Genomic DNA, 24978 nt, shown 5'->3' with positions numbered 1-24978 from the left:
TGGCGCACAAGGAGGGCGGAAGTATGAGAACGGTAAACGTCTTTGCCCATAGTCAGCAATGCGCATGCGCCGAGGATTAACAGCGCAGCGCATTGCGCAAGAAGAGAAGAAATCATTAGGGATATGCACCAGTATAAAAAATAATAATAAATAATATATATAAATATATCAAAGGGCGCAATATCCCCATTGTAACCACCTGCAGGAAAGCCTGATGTTATACAAATAGACAAACAGACACATACGGACACAAGAGGAATATGACAAGACAGGGAACACACATGTTAGAAGGAGATTATGACCATAAATGATGCTGGTAGCAAATGAGTCAATATGGCAAGTAAGGTATGGTGAACAAACGTGCCACATACCGTATTGATTGAGCATAGCTGAACAGTGAATTGAGCAGCTCCAAACATATGAATGTTTATCAAAAAAAGTGTAGGGCCATACGAAAATACACTGAAAAAGGGTAATATAATGGAGATTTAGGGAAGAAACTAAGTCTAATAATTAGAGGCAACTCATACCAGAAAAGTGTCACCATACAACGAGAGTGAGCATAGAATTAATGAAAATATAGTTCCTAATTTTTGACCCCCTATGATAAAATACATGTAAGGGTCAATCTAGGCCTCTATGCATCAGGTTGAGGCCTGAAAGCTGAGTCAGAAAATCCCAAGAATACCACTCCATACTCCAGACTAAAATAAAGGCATATTAGAGAACATCTTGAAGGACAACATAATATAGACTACGTGGTCCGATGGATTTATAGTTCACAACATGAGGATATAAAAATGTCATTCCAATGCTCAGACAGTCTTGATGATAATCAGTCATCTGCTGTTGCAGATTAAGTGCCGTATAGTGTCCATGTGTAGAAAAGGACAAAAAAGACATAATGATGACATACTGATGTTCAGACAGTCTTGATGATAATCAGTCCTCTGTTTAGATGCCATGGAATGTCCATAAATAGGGACCATATAGTGATAAATCGTGGTCCTATTAATCCATCCGACAAGAAATGTTGGTATATCAATGTTGTCCCCATAATTGGCATTTCATCTTCATGTCCAATGTTCGTCCATTCCGGCAGGTATGAGCGTTGGATCAGATGAGAAGAATTAAATCATGCTGATGTCCCAGTTGTTTAAACTGCCATGGAGTGTCCAGGAGGCATAATATCTCTGACAGAGATGACCAAATAATGCTGGCTTGGCCTAGGGGGGGACATGAGATAACACAAAAAGTCACAGTTAATCAACCCAAAAATCCTGAAAAAAGGAGATCTTCATTTATGCCTTGAGGTGCAGTAGAATGTAATGAGAAGATCCAGCGGGCCTCAACTTGCAGAAGCTTGCGCTCAAGAGACTCGCCTCTACCCGAGGTCTTGATGTGCTCCAGACCTACAAACCTGCTACCAGTACAGCGGCCTGCATGATGTGACAAGAAATGGGAAGCCACTGAAGTAAGAGGCTTCTCCCTGCGGGCATCCGCCGTCGCGGTACTAATGGTAGACAGATGTTTCTGCATGCGACGACGCAATTCCTGAGATGTTTGTCCCACATAAATGAGTGGGCATGGGCAGATAATAGCGTAAATTACATTAGTAGTTTTGCAATTAATGTATGACTTGAGTCCATGCTTACTACCATCAGTAGGATTGCAAAAACAATCTCTGACTGGATGCATATACTGGCAGATGTTACAGTCGCCACATGGGAAGGAGCCCCTCAACGTGATACCATGATTTAACCTCACAGTAGGTCTGGTATAATGGCTCCTCGTGAGAATGTCTCTCAGATTTGGTGCCCTTCTTGCCGTAATCAATGGTCGGCCACTGACGACTTGTGAAGTTGCTAGGTCCGTGGTGAGAATGTCCCAGTGTTTTTGCAAAATTTCTCTTACCTTGGACCAATGGGTGTTGTATCCAGTAATGAAACGGACAAATTTATCCGATGGTTTTGTCCTGGGCTCCAATAGGGAAATCTGTGACTGGCTTCTAGCTCTCTGGTATGCTTGGGAGATATATTTTTTGGGGTAGGTTCTTTTTTGGAATCTCCTGGTTAGATCTTGTGCTTCCTTCTTAAAGTCCACATCGAGTGTACAATTTCTCCTGGATCTCAGGAATTGTCCAATGGGTATACCCTTCTTGGTGTGGGAAGGGTGGAAGCTGCGAAATTCCAACAAACTGTTAGTGGCTGTGGGTTTACGGTACAGGCAAGTTGTTAAATTGCCATTACGACACATGATGTTAAGGTCTAAGAAACTCTACTGCACCTCAAGGCATAAATGAAGATCTCCTTTTTTCAGGATTTTTGGGTTGATTAACTGTGACTTTTTGTGTTATCTCATGTCCCCCCCTAGGCCAAGCCAGCATTATTTGGTCATCTCTGTCAGAGATATTATGCCTCCTGGACACTCCATGGCAGTTTAAACAACTGGGACATCAGCATGATTTAATTCTTCTCATCTGATCCAACGCTCATACCTGCCGGAATGGACGAACATTGGACATGAAGATGAAATGCCAATTATGGGGACAACATTGATATACCAACATTTCTTGTCGGATGGATTAATAGGACCACGATTTATCACTATATGGTCCCTATTTATGGACATTCCATGGCATCTAAACAGAGGACTGATTATCATCAAGACTGTCTGAACATCAGTATGTCATCATTATGTCTTTTTTGTCCTTTTCTACACATGGACACTATACGGCACTTAATCTGCAACAGCAGATGACTGATTATCATCAAGACTGTCTGAGCATTGGAATGACATTTTTATATCCTCATGTTGTGAACTATAAATCCATCGGACCACGTAGTCTATATTATGTTGTCCTTCAAGATGTTCTCTAATATGCCTTTATTTTAGTCTGGAGTATGGAGTGGTATTCTTGGGATTTTCTGACTCAGCTTTCAGGCCTCAACCTGATGCATAGAGGCCTAGATTGACCCTTACATGTATTTTATCATAGGGGGTCAAAAATTAGGAACTATATTTTCATTAATTCTATGCTCACTCTCGTTGTATGGTGACACTTTTCTGGTATGAGTTGCCTCTAATTATTAGACTTAGTTTCTTCCCTAAATCTCCATTATATTACCCTTTTTCAGTATATTTTCGTATGGCCCTACACTTTTTTTGATAAACATTCATATGTTTGGAGCTGCTCAATTCACTGTTCAGCTATGCTCAATCAATACGGTATGTGGCACGTTTGTTCACCATACCTTACTTGCCATATTGACTCATTTGCTACCAGCATTATTTATGGTCATAATCTCCTTCTAACATGTGTGTTCCCTGTCTTGTCATATTCCTCTTGTGTCCGTATGTGTCTGTTTGTCTATTTGTATAACATCAGGCTTTCCTGCAGGTGGTTACAATGGGGATATTGCGCCCTTTGATATATTTATATATATTATTTATTATTATTTTTTATACTGGTGCATATCCCTAATGATTTCTTCTCTTCTTGCGCAATGCGCTGCGCTGTTAATCCTCGGCGCATGCGCATTGCTGACTATGGGCAAAGACGTTTACCGTTCTCATACTTCCGCCCTCCTTGTGCGCCACTTCCGGTTTCGGTCTCCGGCGTCCTCACTCACATTTGCCTGTGATTACAAGGTATTTAAACGGAGTTTGACCACAGTGTGACACCCTTCCCCTGACGAAGCCGTCCTTGTAACGGCGATACGCGTGGGGTCCGCACCCACTCTGATCCCGGGCACCTGCTTTCTGGTACGCTCATACCCTTGATGTTACCATTTTATTTTTTGCCCATTTGGCTGGATTCAGGATTTTCCTCTTCATTGTGGTATGTGGCTATTTCAGCATAGCCGTTATTTATTGTGTCCAGCTTTCTGGCTTTATATTCTCATCCAGAGGCAGCAGGGCCACTTGTGGTAGTCATCATATGTGCATTTCATCTGGGCTATACTTTATCTCATGAGTAGCACATCCATGGGTTGTTTTCCTATGTTGTTTCATGTGGTTATTGTTGAGATATATGACTCTTCATCTCACAGACACTCACATGGTTCATAGGATACTTGCCCGTAGTTGATCATTACCATTATTATTATCATTATTATTATCATGGATCATTGTGGGTTCTTGTGGTGTATTATGTGTTTTTAATGTTTTTATTTGTGTCAATAAAGTTTACCTTTTATATTATTGATATATATTGTGGTGTGCAGCATGCTTCAGTGGTTTCTTTTCTTGGTTTTTTATAGTTCAATTGTGTCCACTTTGCTGCACCCCTCTGTCTTTATTTTTCTAGTATAGGTAGTGCGCTAGTGTTTCATTATTCACCACTTCAGACTGCGCATGTCACCATTTCACCACCTCAACCATGCTCATAAACAACGCAACTGTATGCCAAAACGCATTTAAACGCATGCACACGCTGCGGGGTTTTTTTGCGTCATGCGTAAGATGCGGAGTAAAACCGCAGCGTAAGCATGCATTTTGGCATGCGTTTGTGCATGCAGATGAAATGCTGCGCACAGAAACGCTAATGTGAACCGAGCCTAATAGGGTGGATGTAAATTATGAGGACTTTTTAAACCAATCTTGGGTGATATAGGCATCAGATGTATGGTTTACAATTATCCGGAAAGTTTCTGCCGCCATTCACTTTTATGTTGCTGTGAACCCTACTTGCCCTTCCAAATGAAGGAGCAAAATAGTATGTTTTTATCTTTTTCATCCCTAGGTTTTGGTTTTAGGGGTAACAGTGAAACAGGTGAGGTGAAACAGTTAAATTAGAGATAGGATGTTGTCTTAAAGCTATGTACACACAGTGTCCTTTAGATGCCAGCGCAGATTTTCCTGAAGATGCTTCTTTGGCATCTTTGCCGTTGTTCTTGCGCTGGAGGCTTTCACTCTATAAATATAGAGAGAGGGTGGCATGCCAGGGGAATGTGCACGTCGCTTCTTTTACCTCCTTTGTGGTTTCCATACCCTGAAGCAGTAAAGTGATAAAAGACAGAATATGGGCACAGCAATGTGGTTTTGATATTGCTGTGTACTTTGTTCATTTTATGGGGCTCTTTTGTAGCACTATTTCTGGTGGATTTTGTGCGGAATCCGGCTGAAAAATATCCTGTGTGCACATACGCTAGCAAGGTTTTGCCCTTCCATAAAAGATAAGTTGGAATTACACCAATGTATTTGTCCCAGTTTGTAGTAGGAAGTAATAAAAGATTTCCGATTGGTAGAATATAATCATTTAGACGGGGTACGAGTAATCAGCACTCCCCAGTAGGAAAAGGTCTATTGTTCCCCCTTAAGAGGAAAGTCAGACCATGTGGGTTGGGGTGGGCATGTCAGTTATAGGGCTTCTGTTTTATGGACCTTGATCCTGCATTTCACAACTTTTAATCTCAGAATTTTTGTGCCCAGAGCCATCCTCAGATCTTTGTTGGCCTCAGATGGCTGGCCCATAAAGAAATTTTATTCCCATCCAGAACATTTGCAGTTAGGCCCCTTTCACACATCAGTTTTTTGCCATCAGTCGCAATCTGTAGAATTTTGAAAAAATCGGATCCGGCAACTGATGCCGCCAGATCCGTTTTTTTCTCATAGACTTGTATTAGCCTCACGTTTCATCCGTCGTTCGCCGGATCCGTCGAAAATTGTTTGCCCGGCGGCCGGAGACGACAGACATAGTAACTTTTTTGTCTATGTTGAAAAAGCAGACAGTGACGGATCCATCGCCGTCTGTCGTTTGCTAGAATGGAAGCCTATGGCGATGGATTCCTTTTTTTTTAACTGAGCATGCTCTGATGCACATTACAAAACAAGATAGATCACGGTGCAGAATAAAATCTTTGGCAGCTTTCCACTAGCTACACATCACAGCGTCAGGATGTAAGGTTTATGGCTTAACACCACTAGACTATCAGAGTTTGGGCTGTCTCACACTTGCGTATACACACGGCCAAGTGCTATGAGAGGTTTTATCGGATAGGACTCAGCCCGATGTTATACTATGGCATGTGAAAACAATCACGGTATTCAGCGAGTGCTTCCAGAGACCATGGAAAAGATGGAGAAATGAAGTTCTCCATCTTGTCCGCACATGTGCTGTGATTCTCTCATGCGAAAGAATCGGATCATAGTAAGGCTACATTCACATTAGCGTCTTTGGGCGCAGCGTCGTCGACGCAACCCAAAACGCATGTCAAACCGATAGCCGCATGTCAAATGCGCCTTTTTACTCAAAAGGCGCATGCATCGAACAACACGGGTCAACGCAGGCACCTGCACCCTATGCGTTTTACATAGACAGTAATGTGTTTTTTTGGCGCATTTACGACGCAAGTGCGTTGCATGCGTTGTTTACGGGAAATTTGGCGCAGGAAAAATGCAACATGTAGCGTCGGCCGCGCCCTGTCTGGTGCACCCAAATGACGCATGCGTCGTACAACGCTTGACAACGCATACCCATGTTAAAGATAGGGGCGCATGACGCAGGCGTCGGTATCCGTCTACGACGCTGCGCCCAAAGACGCTAATGTGAACGTAGCCTAAGAGGATACTCGGATCAAACACTCGCAGAGTTTGATCTGAGTGTCATTCCTATAATCAGTCCGATTCTCTCCCATCTGACAATCTACACTAGTGTGAACGGGCCCTGAACAAGCTGTTCCCAAGTCCCAATCTGTTTCACCATGTTGTTTTTATGAACTGTTGCTCTACACAATAGAAAGTGTCTGTCGCTCCACACTTATGTACATTGAACACAATGTTTTATTCCAGTATTGCAAAATAAAGATAGAGTTGTTATAAGTTGTTTCCATGTCTTTGAACTAAACATTTTGTCTCTTACAATAGTTCAGCGATGAGAAGAGGCTGATGGTCTTTCATCAGAACCTGCAGGATATTATTGAGGACCAGCTGAGCCTGGCATCCATACACTACATGCGATCCCATTACCAGGAAGCAATAGATATCTACAAGAGAATATTATTAGAAAACAGGTAACAACTGGAGCACACTTATGTCATACACATACAAGTAATACCCATAGTTGGCTCTACCAAAATATAACGTAATTTAACCCCTTAGTGACCAACCCAATTTTGACCTTAATGACCAGGCCACATTTTGGAAATCTGACCAGTGACCCCTCACGTGGTAATAACCCTGGAATGCTTCAATGGATCCCACTGATGCCGAGGTTGTTTTTTTTATAACATATTGTACTTCGTGGTAGTGGTAACATTTGTTTGTTATGACTTGCGTTTCAAGCTTTCAATCTTTATACCCTTAAACCAGTCAGTCACGCTGTACACAATGATTAATAAATAACATTTCCCATGTCTCTACTTTACATCTGCATCATTTTTCCAATGTCATTTTATTTTGTTAGGATGTTAGAGGGGTTAAAAGTTTAGCAGCAATTTCTCTTTTCTTTTTTCAACAAATTTACAAAACCTGTGTCTTTAGGAACCTATTCATATTTCACTGGACCTTGAGGGGCCTATATATTGGAAACTCCCCAAAAACGATACCATTTTAAAAACCGCACCCCTCAAATACTTCAAAACTTTTGTCAGGAAATTTTTTAACCCTTCAGATGCTACGCAGGAATTAAGGTGGTTGTCCACTACTAGGACAACCCATTCTTAAACTAAATGTTATGCCCCGATAACATAATAAAGCCTATACTCACCTCGTGTGCCGGCGCCGTTCCAGCGGTGTCAGCACTCGTAGTCCCGGGGCTGTGATGTGGTGGAATGACACGTGACGCTCAGCGCCCAATCAGCACTGGTGCCTCTGTCTCCGCCTTCGGACAAACTGAATATGAAGAGGAAGTCAAAGATCAGCTGCTGCCCGGACTTTCTCTTCATGTTCAGTTTGTCCGAAGGCGGGTACATTGACACCAGTGCTGATTGGGTGCTGGGCGTCACGTGTCCTGCCACTGCATCACAGTCCTGGGACCGCAAATGCCGACGCTGCTGGAATAGCACTGGCATGGGAGGTGAGTATAGGCTTTATTATGGTATCTAAGCATAACATTTAGTTTAAGGAGGGGTTTTCCTAGTAGTGGACAAACCCTTTAATGCAAAGTGGAATGAAAAAAATAAATAAAAAAATTTACCTCTAAAATGTTGCTATAGCCCCAACTTTTTCACTTTTCCAAGAGATTTTTACCCACTTTCTTTCAAGTGCAGTGATAACCCCACATGTAGTCAAAAAGTTCTGTTTGGACAAACGGCCAGGATCGGAACGGAAGGAGCAATATTTGAATTTTGGAACACAAAGGGTGTGTGTCCACGGTCAGTAAACTCTGCTTGTTTGACGCTGCGCAGAGCTGCAGCGTCAAACACGCAGCGTCCAGATGTTCCAGCATAGTGGAGGGGATTTTTTGAAATCCCGTGTCCACTATGCGTGGAAACCCGCACGCGGCGGGCCTGCGACTCCGGACATGCTGCGCGTCTTTTCAGATCGCAGCATGTCCGTACACCTTGCGGGGACGCAGCGTCCCCGCAAGGCATTACACAGGGCCCTATGGGAGGGGGGCGATGATCCCGGATGTGTACAGTTAACACATCCGGCATCATCGCGTCCAAAAAGGGGGCGGGGCTTAGCGCTGAGCAGCTTCGCCGCTCCGGCGATACCGCCGGCCATCCTGAACGTGGACATGCAGCCAAATTGTCTGAAATAGATTGCGGGCACCAAGTCACATTAGCAGGGCCCCTAAGGTCCTTATCCCCTTTTTGGCCTTAGGTATTTTCATTTTTGCAATCCCAACTGTAATCCCACAGTTGTTTTTTATTTTGCTTTTTTACTATATCTAATAAATTCTAAAACTGACCTGCCATTATGATTCTCCAGGCCATTACGAGTTCATTGACACCAAACATGTCTAGGTTCTTTTATATCTAAGTGGAGAAAAAAATTCCAAGCTTTGTTAAAAAAAAAAACTAAAAAATTGCATTACGCCATTTTCCGATACCCGTAGTGTCTCCTGGCCACTGGCGCCCGTATCATAGCAACATAGTAACATAGTTACAAGGCCAAAAAAAGACATTGTCCATCCAGTTCAACCTATATTCTGTCAGAATAAATCACATGACCGCGGATCGCCAATGGGTTGGCATAACAACCAGAGGTCTCCCCCAGACCTCTATAGTTGTCACTGAGGGATTGCTATGAGCACCGCCTGGTGGGCGACACTCATAGCAAGTGAGTAATTCTGCTACATACAGGCGATCTGATCATTGCTTGCATGTAGCAGAGGCGATCGGTTATGGCAGCTTCTAGTCTCCAATGGAGACTATTGAAGCATGCCAAATGTAAAAAATAAATTTTTAAAAAATATAAAAAAAATATAAGAGTACAAATCACCCCCTTTTGCCCCATTCAAAATAATACAATAAAAATAAAATCAAACATACACATATTTGGTATCGCCGCGTTCAGAATCGCCCGATCTATCAAGATAAAAAAGGATTAACTTGATTGCTAAATGGCGTAATGAGAATAAAAGTCAAAACGCCAGAATTATATTTTTTTGGTTGCCACAACATTGCATTAAAATGCAATAACGGGTGATCAAAAGAACGTATCTGCACCAAAATGGTATCATTAAAAACATCAGCTCGGCGCGCAAGAAATATGCTCTCACCCAATTTGAGGTCACGAAAAATGGAGACGCTACGGGTAGCGGAAAATGGCGCAATTTTTTTTTTGTTTTATAGCAAAAGTTTGGATTTTTTTTTTCACCACTTAGATAAAACAGAACCTAGACATGTTTGGTGTCTATGAACTTGACCTGGAGAATCATAATGGCAGGTCAGTTTTAGCATTTAGTGAACATGGTAAAAAAAAGTCAAACAAAAAACAAGTGTTGGATTGCACTTTTTTGCAATTTCACCGCACTTGGAATTTATTTTTTTCCTGTTTTTCAGTACACGATATGATAAAACCAATGGTGTTGTTCAAAAGTACAACTCGTCGTGCAAAAAACAGGCCCTCACATGACCATATTGACCAAAAAATAAAAAAGTTATGGCTCTGGGAAGCAGGGGAAAACGAAAACTCAAAATCGAAAAAAGCTCCGGTCAGGAAGGGGTTAATGATGATATCTAAAATTGGATGCATATAAATGTGAAAATTCGGGCATACTGATAGAATACAGTTGACAATGTAATGGGAATTTTGGGGGTGATGAGAATTAGATGATTTTTAATACGATCATCTGAACCAGGCTTTGGGTTCAGGTGAGTGTATCAAAAATAGCAAAGTAGCTGAACTAGTCTTGACCATTAAGCCAGATTCATAACTGGATTTTTTCAGACTTAGAAAAAGGGTATGGCACTCATAGAACCTTCTTAGGATCAAGTTGTGGGCTCCATAAAGGTATTTTATGGGTTTAGGAGGAGCTGGGCAGGTTCCCATTAAGCCTCCAACAGAGCTGTTTCTGTTTCAGGTAACGACTGTGATTCAATCTACATATGGAAATGATGATCATTGTCCCTTGTTTAGTGCAATTGGTTATTCATATCGTACATCTGGCTATAATCATACAAAATCCCTATCTTTGCACAAGGGTACCTAGAAAAATTGATGCCATTTTGAAGCCAATTATGGTCACACTAATAACTGATTTGGATTTAGATTTTCTATTTGGTTTTCATTTTGCATTTTGACAAAAATAAACTAAAAATTTTGCACAGTACTGTATATTTTCCTGCAAATGGGTGACAAGCAGGTTGGTCTTCCAAGATAGCTGAAATAGTGCGCTTGGAATTCATCTAGGACTCGATTATCCTTATTAAACATAGTTAAAGGGGTTATCCCAGACTTTGGGGATGTTCACCTACAATTTATCTGCAGGTAGTTGCTATCTACCCACCTGTTCTGCCCTGAGACCATCTCCTGGCTGAGGCGGCGATTCATCTGCTTCCTTTGACCTCACATCAAGGGAGCAATTCTTTCCCTTCCCATCTGCTCTGTTGACACCTCGCTGATTGACAGATATACAGCTCAGCTTTATTTACACATCACTATTGGATCAGTATCTCAATGCCAAAACCAGGGCGTCTCCGAAAACCAGAACAGGTGTCAATCTTTCAATTTGTAGCTTTTCTCCATACGTTCCATTCCTGATTTTGGCATCCAAATACTGATGCATGAATAAGCCCTTAGGTAGCGGTGAGCCGGCTTGTGCTGTCAACATGAGGTCAAGGGAAGCAGGAGAATCGCTGGCAGGGACAATCAGGGCAAACAGTAGTTCTTAGAGGAGCATAAAACTATGGGATATTCCTGGAAATCTGAAAACTAGTTTATTTGCTTGCTGTAATATGCTAAGCATTTAATTGTTCTTTCATTTGCAGGGATTTCCTCGCATTGAATGTCTATGTAGCTCTTTGCTACTACAAGCTTGATTACTATGATGTGTCGCAGGAAGTCCTAGCAGTATATTTACAACAGGTTCCGGACAGCACTATCGCGCTCAACCTGAAAGCATGTAACCACTTCCGCCTCTACAACGGAAAAGCAGCTGAAGTAAGGCTAAATAATATTTTAGTCTACTAACGTATACAATTACCGCGGGCTGTTCAAGCCAATAACATTCCGCTAGATAGAAGAGTAATGTTAGCTCAGTAGAAGTCCAACCACTGGGGACCCCATCAATCCCTAGAAATGGAGAATCTGGTCTCTCACTCCCCGGCGGTCTACAAATGCATCAAGGAGGAGTTGGAATATGGTGTGGCTGAGCATGTCCGCTGCTGCCCTGGTCTGTTGGTAACAGCCCTGTAGCAGCCGGCACCCCCGACAATTGGATAGTCCTTACTTGTGCAATAAAAAAGTGAATTGGAATAGTCCTTTAAGTTGCAGTTTTTGACCTTCCTGGCAGAGCCCCATTTTTCACATCAGACATGTTGCCTTATGTGGTAATAACTTAGGAATCCTTTCTCCTACCCCAGTGACTAAAAAAGTGAGGACATTTTGCAACCTCTGGAACCACCGACACTGTAAATTGTTAAACAGGTTTTCCAAAGCTTATCAGTTGATGACCCGTCTCATATTTGCTCAGTGTGGATCCAACACAGCAACTAGAACAAAATCAAACACAGCATCTCCGCCCATTGCTTGGTGGCCACTGCCAAGTGCTACAGTACATTGACTGCATGGGAAGATAATGCGCAGTACTCGTCTTCGGCCACTAATCAGTGTATGGGGCTGCTGTGTTCTGCCTGCACGACTCTTAGGTCTGGTCACTACTAGTTTTATCTGACTGCTGCTGCTGACAATCGTGGGTGGAGCTGTGTTGTCCGGCCATGATTGTTAACTTGTTAAATGCCGCTGTTAATCTCTGAAAGCAGCATTTAATATGCGCCGACATGAGCGCGCGTCATTAACTCCGCCCATCGTCGCCCCTGTGACGTGATTACGGTTCATCTCTGGGTTGCCATGACAGCCAGGGGTCAGCTGATGACCCCTGTGCTTGTCATTACAAAGCTCCTTTGAAACCCTGCCTGTTGCCGGGCTTTAAAGGAGACTGTGATTACTGCTATATGCAGCAATGCTGTGGCATCGTTACATATAGCACAAGTGATCTGATGAGCGCATCTTCATAACCCCTTCATCACCGGAGGTATTTTCGTTTTTGCATTTTCGTTTTTTGCTCCCCTTCTTCCCAGAGCCATAACTTTTTTATTTTTCCGTCAATATGGCCATGTGAAGGCTTGTTTTTTGCTGGCCGAGTTGTACTTTTGAACGACACCATTAGTTTTAACATATCATGTGCTGGAAAACAGGAAACAAATTCAAAGTGCGGTGAAATTGCAAAAATAAATGCAATTCCACAATTGTATTTTGTTTTACTTTTTAACTATGTTTACTAAATGCTAAAACTGACCGGCCATTATGTATCTCCAGGTCATTACGAGTTCATAAACACCAAACATGTATTGGTTCTTTTTTTATCTAAGTGGTGAAAAAAATTCCAAAATTTGTTAAAAAAAAAAAAAAAAGCGCCATTTTCCAATACTCGTAGCGTCTCCATTTTTCATGATCTCGGGTTGAATGAGGGCTTATTTTTTGCATGCTGAGCTGAAGTATTTAAAGATACCTTTTTGGTGCAGATACGATCTTTTGATCGCCCATTCTTGCATTTTAATTCAATGTTGCAGCGACCAAAAAAATCATAATTCTGTCGTTTTGACTTTTTTCTCGTTACGCCACTTAGCGATTGGGTTAATTATTTTTTTATATTGATAGATTGGGCAATTCTGAACGCAGCGATATCAAATATGTGTATGTTTGATTTTTTTTTAATTGTTTTATTTTGAATGGAGCAAAAGTGGGGTGATTTGAACTTTTTATATTACTTTTATATTTTTAAAAACTTTTTTATTTTTTTCGCATTCTTCAATAGTCTCCATGGGGAGACTAGAAGCTGCCATAACCCGATCGGCTCTGCTACATACATGGGATGAGAGATCTCCTGTATGTAGCAGAATTGCTGACTTGTTATGAGCGCCGACCACCAGATCAACAGTAGAGGTCTCCTGGAGACCTCTGGTTGTCATACCCACCCATCGTTTTCCCATGGCCATGCTTGCTGGGAGCATGTGTTAAATGCCGCTGTCAGAGTTTGACAGCATTTTAAAGGGTTAACAGCCATGGGTGGATCGCAATTCCTCCCACGGCTGTTAACTGCACGTGTCAGCTGTTCAAAACAGCTGACATATGCCGGAAAAGATATGGGCTCACCGCCGAAGCCCACATCAAAGGGAGGGTGTCCGACATTGGCGTACTATTACACCTGATGTCGTAAAGGGGTTAAAAAAAAAAAACTTAAAAAAAAAAGTTTGAATCACCCCCTTTTCCAACATTGAAAATAAAGATATTAAAAATCTAAAAATATACTTATGAGGTATTGCCGTGTTCAGAAAAGTCCTATCTATCAAAATATAAAAACAATTAACCTGTAAACAGAAAAAACGACAATCACATTTCCACAAAAAATGCTGTAACAAGCGATCAAAAAGTCACATCTATCCCAAAATAGTACTAATAAAAACAATGTCTCGCCCTGCAAAAAATTAGTTATCACACAGCTCCATCAACGACAGATAAATATGTTACAGGTATCGAAAAATGGCGACACAACTCTAAAACTTTTTTTTTGCAAACTTCTGATTTTTTTTCACCAACTGGAGATGTTTGGTATCGCCGTAATCGTATTGAAGAGGCTCATATTTCATGATAATTTTTTACACAAAATGTACACCGTAAAATTTTTTTTGCAAAAAAACAATGTAAGAATTGTGGGTTTTTTTCACAATTTCACTGTACTTTGAATTTTTTGCCTGTTTTCAACTACACTACCTGATAAAATGTTTAGAAAGAACTGGAGAAGCAAATGGGTTATTCTGCGCTGCCATGGACAAAAAATGAAGGGTGCGAATCCAATTTTAGTTGGTTTTATTCATCAACACATTTTGAAGTATATAACTTCTTCATCAGGACAAACAATAACCAAGTGAGCACAGTCGTGCATATCCTTATATATTGTTACCCAGATAAGACCCTATTTGTGCTTTGTCTCCGCTCCACTTTCTCTCTCTTGTAAAATGAATGGTGTTCAAAAGTACCACTGGTCCCACAAAAAATAAACCCATATATATATATATAATCTATATCAACAGAAAAGTAAAAGCTTTATTGCTCTGGGAAGAAGGGGAGGAAAACCTAGAAACGCAAAAAAACGGAAATTGGCTATGGCGTGAATGGGTTAAGATCTCTCCAGATGTTCAATGGGATTTATATCTAATTCATTACTGTCCACTTCAGAACTCTCCAACCCTTTGTTTCCACCCATGTCTGGATCCTTATTGAAGTATGTTTGTTGTCATTGTTGTGCTGGGAGACCCATGACCCAAGATGCAAACCCAGCTTTCTGACACTGAGCACTACATCAGAACTCAAAATCCTTTGGTGATCTTCAGATTTCTTGATGCCTTGCACACGGTCAAGACACCCAGTGCCAGAGGCAGCAAAACCAGCCCAAAACATCTTTGAACCTTCACCATGTTTGATTGTAGGTACTGTGTTATTTTCTTTGTAGACATCATTTTCAGTAAACAGTAGAATGGAATGCTTTACCAAAAAGCTGTACATTGGTCTCCTCTGTCTAGAAGACGCTTTCCCAGGAGGATTTTGACTTACTCGCTTACATTTTGGCAAACTTCCATCTAGTTTTTTTTATGCCGACAACTTGAATTTCTTTGGAATTTGATTGGGGCTTCTTATCTATTATACGGACTATCCCAGGTTGCAACCTTTCATCAATTTTTAATTGCTGTCAACGTCCAGCTAGATTAGATACAGTGCCATGAGTTGTAAACTTCTTGATTATGTTGTACACCACGGACAAAGGAACATCAAGATCTCTGGAAATGGACTGTGGACTGTTAACATTGAAATTGTTGATATTGTTCAACAATTTTGGTTCTCCATGCTTATTGTGGCACATGCAGACACACAATGCAAAAATTGAGTCAGTTTCTCCCTTTTTGTCTGGTTTCGGGTGTGACTTACATATAGCCCACACCTGGTACTTGCCACGGGCGAGTTTGAACGAGTATCACATGCTTGAAACAAAGTTGTTTACCCACAATTTTGTAAAAGTGCCATCAATTTTGTCCAGCCCATGTTTGGGGTTTTGTGTGAAATTATATCCAATTTGCCTGTTTTTCTGGGTATTTTTTGTGTTCCAAATCACACAAAGGAAATAAACGTGTATAACAAAACATGTGTAATAGCAATAATTTTCTGGGAGAACTTGGCTAAAGGTTGTGCAACCAAGTATTAGGCTGAGGGTGCCAATACTTTTGTCTGGCCCATTTTTGGAGTTTTGTGTGAAATGATCAATGTTTTGCTTTTTGCTTCATTATCTTTTGTGTTTTTTTCATTTAAAGGGACTCTGTCACCCCCTCCAGCCGTTAGAAACTAAAAGAGCCACCTTGTGCAGCAGTAATGCTGCATTCTGACAAGGTGGCTCTTTTAGTTATTGGTGCAGTCAAAGTAGAAATAAAGCGTTTTATAATTTCGCAAAAATACCTGTCTTTAGTCCTGGAGGCAGATCTTAACCCCCCTGCTGCACACGCCACACTGCTGTCAATCAAGGCTTCTTCTGCGCCGGGCGCCGCCGCCTCCGCGCTCTTTTCAAATCAAATCCGGCGCCTGCGCTGTTTTGTTCTGCCTGGGGCAGGCGCAGTGAGCGCTGCCCGTCTGACCTCAGATGCAGTCTCGCAGACTGCGCCTGTGCGGCCACCCAGCTTGTGAATCCCAGCCCCACAGTGTGTTATGCATTATGCACAGTGCGGGGCTGGGATTCCTGGGCATGCGCACTGCGTGTGTCAGCCACTCACCCAGGTCCCCCGCCTTACAGCGTGTGTATCTTCAGCTGATCGATCATCCTTGCAGTCGCCGGGAACGAACCTTGCAAATTCCTGCTAGCTGGTGTGTGTGTTTTGTCTGGTATAATGCATAACACACTGCATAATGCATAACACAGAGCAAAACAGCGCAGGCGCCGGATTTGATTTGAAAACAGCGCGGAGGGGGCGGCGCCCGGCGCCGAAGAAGCCTTGATTGACAGCAGTGTGGCGTGTGCAGCAGGGGGGTTAAGATCTGCCTCCAGGACTAAAGACAGGTATTTTTGCGAAATTATAAAACGCTTTATTTCTGCTTTGACTGCACCAATAACTAAAAGAGCCACCTTGTCAGAATGCAGCATTACTACTGCACAAGGTGGCTCTTTTAGTTTCTAACGACTGGAGGGGGTGACAGAGTCCCTTCTTCTGAACAGATTACTACAGCAGTCAGACTGTAAGGCTGCTATTTGGTTGTGAAGTGCCATGGCAAACATCAGGACCACACAATCATGATCTGAGGGCACCAATTTGGATAAAGAGGAAGCCCTCACACTCTGTTAACCATTTATAATGATGTAGTCACTATTTACAGCAGCATCTATGGGGTTAAACAGATTTGGACGGTGCCAACACTGATCGTGGATGATGCAGTAAGTTGTCAGCTATAGTGTACAGCCAACAGCTGCTGGATTGTCATCTGTATGGGGAGGCTATTCTCTTATATCTCAGGTCAGTTAAAAGACGTATTGGTGGTCATTAAGGGGTTAAGACAAATTAAATGAAGATAATAATACCAAAGAATTTGTGATTGCAATCATTTTCAGGAAGAAACTGAGTATTATCTGACAGAATTGCAGGGGTGTCAATACTTTTGGCCACAACTGTAAGTGGGTTCTCCCCACTGGAGCAATACCATAAGTTGTCATTAGCTGTGGCTTGGACACGATCTGCAGGGCACAGAAAGAGGTGGTGGTGGGGGGGAGCATTTAGCATTGTGATCATAGTTTTACTGGATTGTGTTTTGGAAGCCATGTCACTTTTCTAGCATATTTGAGTTATTAAAGCAGCATGGTGGCTGAGTGGTGCGCACCATAGCTTTGCATCGCTGGGGTGCTGCCTTCGTTCAGGTCCCACCAAGTACAACACCTGCAAGGAATGTGTATGTTCTCCCCGTGTTTGCATGGGTTTCCTCCAGATTCTTTGGTGTATGACCAAAGTCCAAAGACATTCTGATGGGGAATCTAGATTGTGAGCCCCTATGGGGGTAGCGACGATAGTGTCTGTAAAGCGCTGTGGAGTTATTGGTGCTGTAAAAGTAAGATAAATACCAGTAATCTGGAAATCTTCTATTTTTCTATTGACAGATGTCAATTTAGATTGGAGGCTTATTTCCTTTGTGTGATAACTTGAAGCTTTTATTGGTTTTATTTGGGGTACATAACATTAAAATTGCTTTTGATTCTGATTTTTGGAAGACAATAATTATTATTTTAATAATACAATTATTAATGAATATAATAATAATTATTATTTCTATTTTTTTTGTGACACCAGTAGTGTAAGTGATAAGACAACTTTGTTTTTCGGTCAATTTGATTACGTTACTACCAGATTTCTGTAGGTTTTTCATTAGATTTGGTACAAATTTGTTTGCACGATCATTTCCATCGACCACGACAGAGGTCTGTGGCCACTGAAATAGGAGAGGGAGTGCCGCCCCTTACCTGATGGAGACCACTGCTCTTCTTTTGATTAGCTGGACTGGCAAGACGACATTGTGACAGACACATGAAGTTGCACTAGGCTAGCTAATCAAAAGGACCAGGGCCGCCGTCAGGTAGTAGGCTGTACTCCTGCTCCCATTCCACCAGCCACAGACCACTGTAATGCCTGATGGAGTGGAACTTGCAAATCGGTTGTCACCAATTCAATTGTTTACATTTTTCAACTTTTGCACTCTAAAAACTGTTTTTTACAGCAAATATTTTGTTTTTGCAATCACACACACTAACAACTATAATTTTCTTATTTTTTATCAACTGAGCTGAATGAGTGCTGTTTTTTTTGCGAGGTGGTGGTCATCTGTGCTTTCTAATCATGCACAAGGTTAGCCAGGAGGCCAGTGCTGTATCATTACATCTACAGTGAGAAAGCCTGCTCGAAGCTATGGTGGGAGTTTGCTCTTCTTTCTTCTGAGGGTTGCTGCTTCCTTATGATTTTTAGCATCATACAGTGAGAAGTACACGCCCCAGTGAAAACTGTCTGATAACACCCACTTAGACTTAAAGAAAATTAACTCATTAGAGGCCAAATACTTTAATTGCTAATATCTCTGCAGTGGCGGTGCGAAAAAAAAACCAAAAACATTTTGTTCCACTTTGCAGCCATTATTACATTCTGCATCCACTTCAACATGAAAAATTTGGTGAAAGGTCCTCTTTACGCACAGAAGCAAATTGCTTAAGAATTTTATATTTAATTATTACAACTGAGACAGAGTAGCGGGCTTGCTCATCTTAAGACCTTCCCAACTTAGCCAGTTTCCATTTATGCGTTTTCATTTTTTCCTCCCCTTCTTCCAAGAGCCATACCTTTTTTATTTTTTTATTGCGGGACAAATTGTATTTTCATACATTTTGACACATAATGTACTGCAAAACAGAAAAAAACAAGTGTGGTTAAATTGCCCCCAAAATATGTAATTCTGACATTTTTGGGAATCATTTTTGTGGTGTACATTATGTGGTTAAATTGACCTGACAACATGATTATCCAGGTCAGTACAATAAGGCTACTTTCACACTAGCGTTAACTGCATTACGTCGCAAATCGTCTTTTTTGCAAAAAAAACGTATGCGTCAAAAAAGTGAAAAACGTATTCAACGCATACAGCATTTCGACGGATCCGTCGCAAATCCGCTAAACGTTTCCGTCGAAATACTGGATGCGTTGCATACGTTGCATCCGTTTTTACCATCCGTTGCATCCGTTTTTACGACGGATCCGTTTTTAAAATGGGAGGCTGCCAAATTTGATTGGCTACTGGAAAATATGGAAAACTATATAGTTACTGTTTTTACAGCCCATCTTTGTGGGTTTTAGTTTTGTGGCAGCGATGGAAGGTGTTCTTGTGAGGATTGCTAGTTTGGTTACCGACGTTATCTTTGAGACAAATCGCCTGGATATCATAGTGCGGGAGAAGGAGGCGGCAGCGGAAAGGCGTAGGATGCTTCTGCAGCAACGGAGACGGAGACGACTGTGGATTCATCCGATTAATGAACTACGGATGACCCAGGGTGTCCAGTCCACATGGAGTTGCGGCACAATCCACACAAATTCTACAATTACGTGCGGATGAGGATGGAACATTTTGACTTTTTGCTTGAAAAACTGGAGGATGTCATCCGAAGGCAGGACACAAGGATGAGGCTTGCCATCACACCGGCGGAGCGGCTGATGGTGACCCTGCGGTAAGCCTCTTTTTTTCATTTCATTGCTCATATTGAATGTTATATTACATGCTACAGACATATTGCGCACTATTTTCTGCAGCATGTAATTTTTGTTTTGTTTGCGGCCATTCCACTGCTTTTTTTTTAATGTCATTGCTCATATTGAATGTCCTATAACAGACTGCAGAAAATACTGCGCTGAAATATTGCGTTGCATTTTCTGCAGATTTTTTTTTTTTTGGGGGGGGGGGGTTTGTTGACATGCAACTGCTTTTTTTTCTGTCATTTGTCATTTTTAATGTTATATTACATGCTGCAGACAATACTGCGCTGACATATTGCGCACTATTTTCTGCAGCATGTAATTTTTGTTTTGTTTGCGGCCATTCCACTGCTTTTTTACACCGGTTTCATGCAGGTTTTATTGTGTGTCCCGTCCTAAAAAAAAATTTCACAGTGCCATTTATTGAAACTTTTTGGTCTGTGCAATTTTTTTCTAACATTTTTTTTTTTTTTTTTAAGTTTCATAGCTACTGGTGAATCGATGACTTCGCTCCATTACCAATTCCGGCTGGGCATTTCCACTATTTCAGGAATAGTGAAGGAGACATGTCGGGCTATTTGGACCACTTTACAGCCAGAGTATATCCCCCAACCATCCATGGACATCTGGTTGAGAAGTGCAGAACAGTTTCAGCAAATTTGCAATTTCCCAAATTGTGTGGGTGCAGTTGGCGGGAAACACATAAGGATTGCGAAGCCGGCAGGAACAGGATCGGAGTACTATAATTACAAGAAGTATTTCTCCATCGTTCTTATGGCTATTGCAGACGCCAACTGCAAGTTCCTTGCCGTGGACATAGGGGCATATGGACGGTCCAACGATTCGCAAGTTTTTAAAAACTCTCCAATGGGTCATTGCCTTTATGGAGAGACCTACGATTTCCTGTCAGCCAGACCACTGCCAGGAACAAGTGAACCAGCCATGGAATATGTCTGTGTAGGTGATGAAGCCTTTCAACTGTCGCCGCACCTACTGAAACCGTATAGTAGCCGGAACTTAACCCGTACCAAGCGGGTATTTAATTACCGGCTTACTAGAGCACGAAGAGTAGTAGAGTGTTCTTTTGGTATATTGACGGCGAAGTGGCGAGTTCTGCTGACGGCAATTAAACTGAAAACCACAACTATAGACGAGGTTGTTAAAGCCTGTGTGGTGCTCCACAACTTTGTCCTTTCAAAGGAGCCCGTTTCCTTGGATGACGAAGAGTTGGAGACAACCTTGTGGGACTACCGCAGCAGCTCGGTTCGCTCTACAGGTTCTGTTACAAGGATGAGGGACCAGTTTGCGGATTATTTTGTGTCACCTGTCGGGCGGATCCCATGGCAAGACATGATTGTGTAACCTGTTTTCCATGTGTTTTGTTTATGTAAAAAATGTGTTTCTCCCCAAAAAAAAAAAAAAAAAGCCCAAAAGCGTGGTTTTCTTGCTAGTAAAACCAATATGTTATACCTTTCACACGTCTGGTGTTTATTTTTATTTTACCTTTTTTATTAGTTGCCATATTACCTTAATATATCCACACACACACAAAGACTAGAATTTAAATCAGAATTTTATTTTAACTTTTTTAAAAAAAAAAAAAAAAATTTTCTTTGCAAAAAAAGTAGATATTTTTTATTTTCAATTTTTTTTTTCTAAAACTTTGCAAATTTTTTTTAATAACATTTACATAACATTACAAATCTTCAAAGTGTGGGGTGGAGATACGAGGGGAGGAGGGGCAGGAAGGTTGGACCACGTCGATAGGTGGGGAAACCCTACTTGTTTGGGGTGCAGTGGAAGGGGGAGTAAAACCAGGAGGCTGACCAGAGGGGGGTGGTGTTGGGGTAGGGGGAATACTTACTGGGGAAGATAAGCTGGGCAAGGAAGAAAACATTGGGGAAGAAATTTGGTTTGGGGGCCGGGATGGGTATGGGGACTGGTTTGGGTATTGGGACTGGGTTGGGTATTGGGACTGGCGTGGGTATTGGGACTGGGTTTGGTAATGGGGCTGGCGTGGGGTTTGGGGCTGGGTTTGGTAATGGGGCTGGTGTGGGGTTTGGGGCTGGGTTTGGTAATGGGGCTGGTGTGGGGATTGGGGCTGGGTTTGGTATTGGGGCTGGTGTGGGTATTGGGGCTGGGTTTGGTAATGTGGGGTATGGTGTGGAAATGGGGCCTGGGGTGGGGCATGGTGTGGAAATGGGGCCTGGGGTGGGGCATGGTGTGGAAATGGGGCCTGGGGTGGAATTGTAGTGGATGTGTGGGTAGATTGTGGTTCGTTAAGGGCCTTCAGTAGAGCATTATGGCAGGTATTCATTACCCGCATCTGTTGCTCAAAAGACAGCTTTTCCATGCTCCTGAGCATGGATTGAAAAAAAAGATTGGCCGGAGACTGACTTACATCTGAATGCAGCCTATCCAAGCGACTGCTGGTTTCATGGCTTGTTTCACTGATGCGGGATTGCACCATGTTGAAACCAGCAGTCACTTGCTCTCCCAAAATCTTGAAAGAGCTTTGGAAGGATGCATTCAGATGTAAGAATTCAGGAGCATAGCTCCTTTCCTGACCCCTCTGTCGCTGCCGCCACGAACCTAATGGTGGTCTAGAGGTGGCAGGATCAGAGGGGTGGGGTAAAGGGAACGCTATCTGTTCAGCATCAGATGCGAGCAATGAAGGCTGCAATAATGCTCCACTGCTTGGGGCGGATGAAGTGGAGGGAACAGAGGGGTCAGAGGAGGGGTCAGTGGTGTGGGGCCTACCGACGTGGCCCTCAGTGGCGGACTCAGGAGGGATCGCTCCAGAGGGTGCAGAGGAAGATGCAGGCGCCCGGTGGCTGGAGAAGGTGCTGTGAAAGAAAAAACAAAAGAAATTAATATATTGATATGAAAAAGCCCTGACTGAAACCAAACTAAGTTAGACAGGTTAACATGGTTATTAGTGGGCTGTAGAATACTTACACTCTGCTCAGCATGGTTCGCCTCAGGAAGGAGAGGGCCATGCCATATTTATATCTGCTCCTCTTCCTTCCTGCTGAGCCACTCGGGGCCTGCATCTCCGCATTAAATTCCCTCTTAAAGCGATCCCTCAGTGACCGCCACCGCTTCCTAACCTTTCCACCTGTGAAGACAAGAATAAAAAGAAAAAAAAAAAAAATTGGTAAATGCAATACATTACAGTCAGCTCAAAACATCACTGAAAAGTGAATACTTACATAGTTTGCTCTGCTGCTGTGGCTGAAGGTCCTCCCACCTTGGAAAGATGTTATGACACACTTCGTCCCAGAGCCGACGGGTGACACCGGTATCGGCATGCCAGCGGTCAGCCATGTTCCACAGCGGCTCCCGCTCGCGAACCTCCTCGATGAGACTGTCGATGTCTATGTCATCATCAAACTCCTCTGCGGGAGCACGCTGTGAAGCCTGTGCAAAAAAAAGAAGAAGAAAAACAAACAAATTAGTACACTGAAACACTTAAGTACCAATAGAATCACCCTCCAAAAAAAAAACTCACTGATGGCCGACCGCGGTGACAATTCCGCCGACTCTGGGAGCGGCTGGGAGAACCTTCACGATTTGCTGACTGGTCAGCAGCAGCAGCAGCAGGAGACTGAAATAAAAAGGAAACAAATTCTCTGTAATGTAGGCATGTTTTCGGTGTTTAGTTATGTATGAAAATCTGTTTTGTGTATGGTGCAGTGTGATGTGTGAAGCAACTGTTTCACCACTACTTACACTTGCATCTCTCCACCCGTCTCGCCCCCTTCTGACAGCTCCTCATCTGATTCAGCTTCCTGTTTAAACATAATTTATGCATGTAGTGATCAACAAAAATGTAAATTAAAAAAACAAACAAAAAAAACAAAAACCATTTTTTGTGTTAACTTACCGATACACGCTGTTGCTGTGGAGGAGGGCTGTCAGAAGAGGACATTGTTGCGGTCGCAAGGACGGCGGCTGTGGTCCTGGTGTCTCTGTAAGTTAAAAGACACTTGCAATCTGCTCTACACATTGAAGTAGCAGATTTGGGGTCTTCAAAACTTACTTTAAATGATTGGTGGCTGTGGTCCTGGTTGGGACTAGAGGCGGCGGCTTGCTGCGGCTGTGGTCTTGGTTGGGACTACAGGCGGCGGCGGCTTGCTGCGGCTGTGGTCCTGGTGTATCTGTAAGTTAAAAGACACTTGCAATCTGCTCTACACATTGAAGTAGCAGATTTGGGGTCTTCAAAACTTACTTTAAAAGATTGGTGACTGTGGTCCTAGTTGGGACTAGAGGCGGCGGCTTGCTGCGGCTGTGGTCCTGGTTGGGACTAGAGGCGGCGGCTTGCTGCTGCTGTGGTCCTGGTTGGGACTAGAGGCGGCGGCGGCTTGCTGCGGCTGTGGTCCTGGTTGGGACTAGAGGCGGCAGCTTGCTGTGGCTGTGGTCCTGGTTGGGACTAGAGGCGGCGGCGGCTTGCTGCGGCTGTGGTCCTGGTGTATCTGTAAGTTAAAAGACACTTGCAATCTGCTCTACACATTGAAGTAGCAGATTTGGGGTCTTCAAAACTTACTTTAAAAGATTGGTGGCTGTGGTCCTGGTGGGCAGGTCCTGGTTGGCTGTTCCAGGTTTGCAAGACAGACGGCGGCGGATGTGGTCCTGGTCCCTGGTGTATCTGTAATAAGTATAATGGATTTATAGTTAGACCACCCCCTGAACTAGGTAATGTTTAAGATAAACACCCTGCTGAATTGATGTGAGAAATGTTCATTAATGGTGAACACCAAAACCCAAAAACAGGTGCACGTTAGACCATTCATTTCCATGTCCCCAAAAAAATATTTTTAAATGTGAACCCACCATGTAAAAATATATTTACCACATTTTATTTTCAAAAATCACCTCCCCCAAAAAACCTTTAAAGTATAACCTTTATTAAAAAATGAGATGTCAGCCAACTCTTTATTGCATGTGTAACCTTTGGTACATACACCAGTTTTAAATTTACCTTTCTGAAATGATACTACGGACATTTTTATTAACAAACATTTTATTATCCTTTTTTTTTTTTTTTTTT

At 42.5% G+C, this 24978-nt stretch overlaps 1 protein-coding gene across 3 annotated transcripts in view; it reads left to right on the top strand.

The window, feature by feature from the left end:
- IFT56 (intraflagellar transport 56) overlaps positions 1-24978 on the top strand; it is a 101519-nt gene that overhangs the window by 48586 nt on the left and 27955 nt on the right. For all 3 annotated transcript variants that reach the window (XM_077277320.1, XM_077277321.1, XM_077277322.1), the window contains exons 6-7: positions 6868-7013; positions 11379-11550. In XM_077277320.1, coding sequence (XP_077133435.1) covers positions 6868-7013; positions 11379-11550 — 318 coding nt within the window. The remainder of the gene's footprint in view (positions 1-6867; positions 7014-11378; positions 11551-24978) is intronic.

This window comes from Ranitomeya variabilis, chromosome 8 (assembly GCF_051348905.1).
Source record: "Ranitomeya variabilis isolate aRanVar5 chromosome 8, aRanVar5.hap1, whole genome shotgun sequence".
NCBI lineage: Eukaryota > Metazoa > Chordata > Amphibia > Anura > Dendrobatidae > Ranitomeya > Ranitomeya variabilis.
The sequence above is the reverse complement of the archived record's forward strand: the minus strand, read 5'-3'. Positions and strand labels throughout refer to the sequence as shown.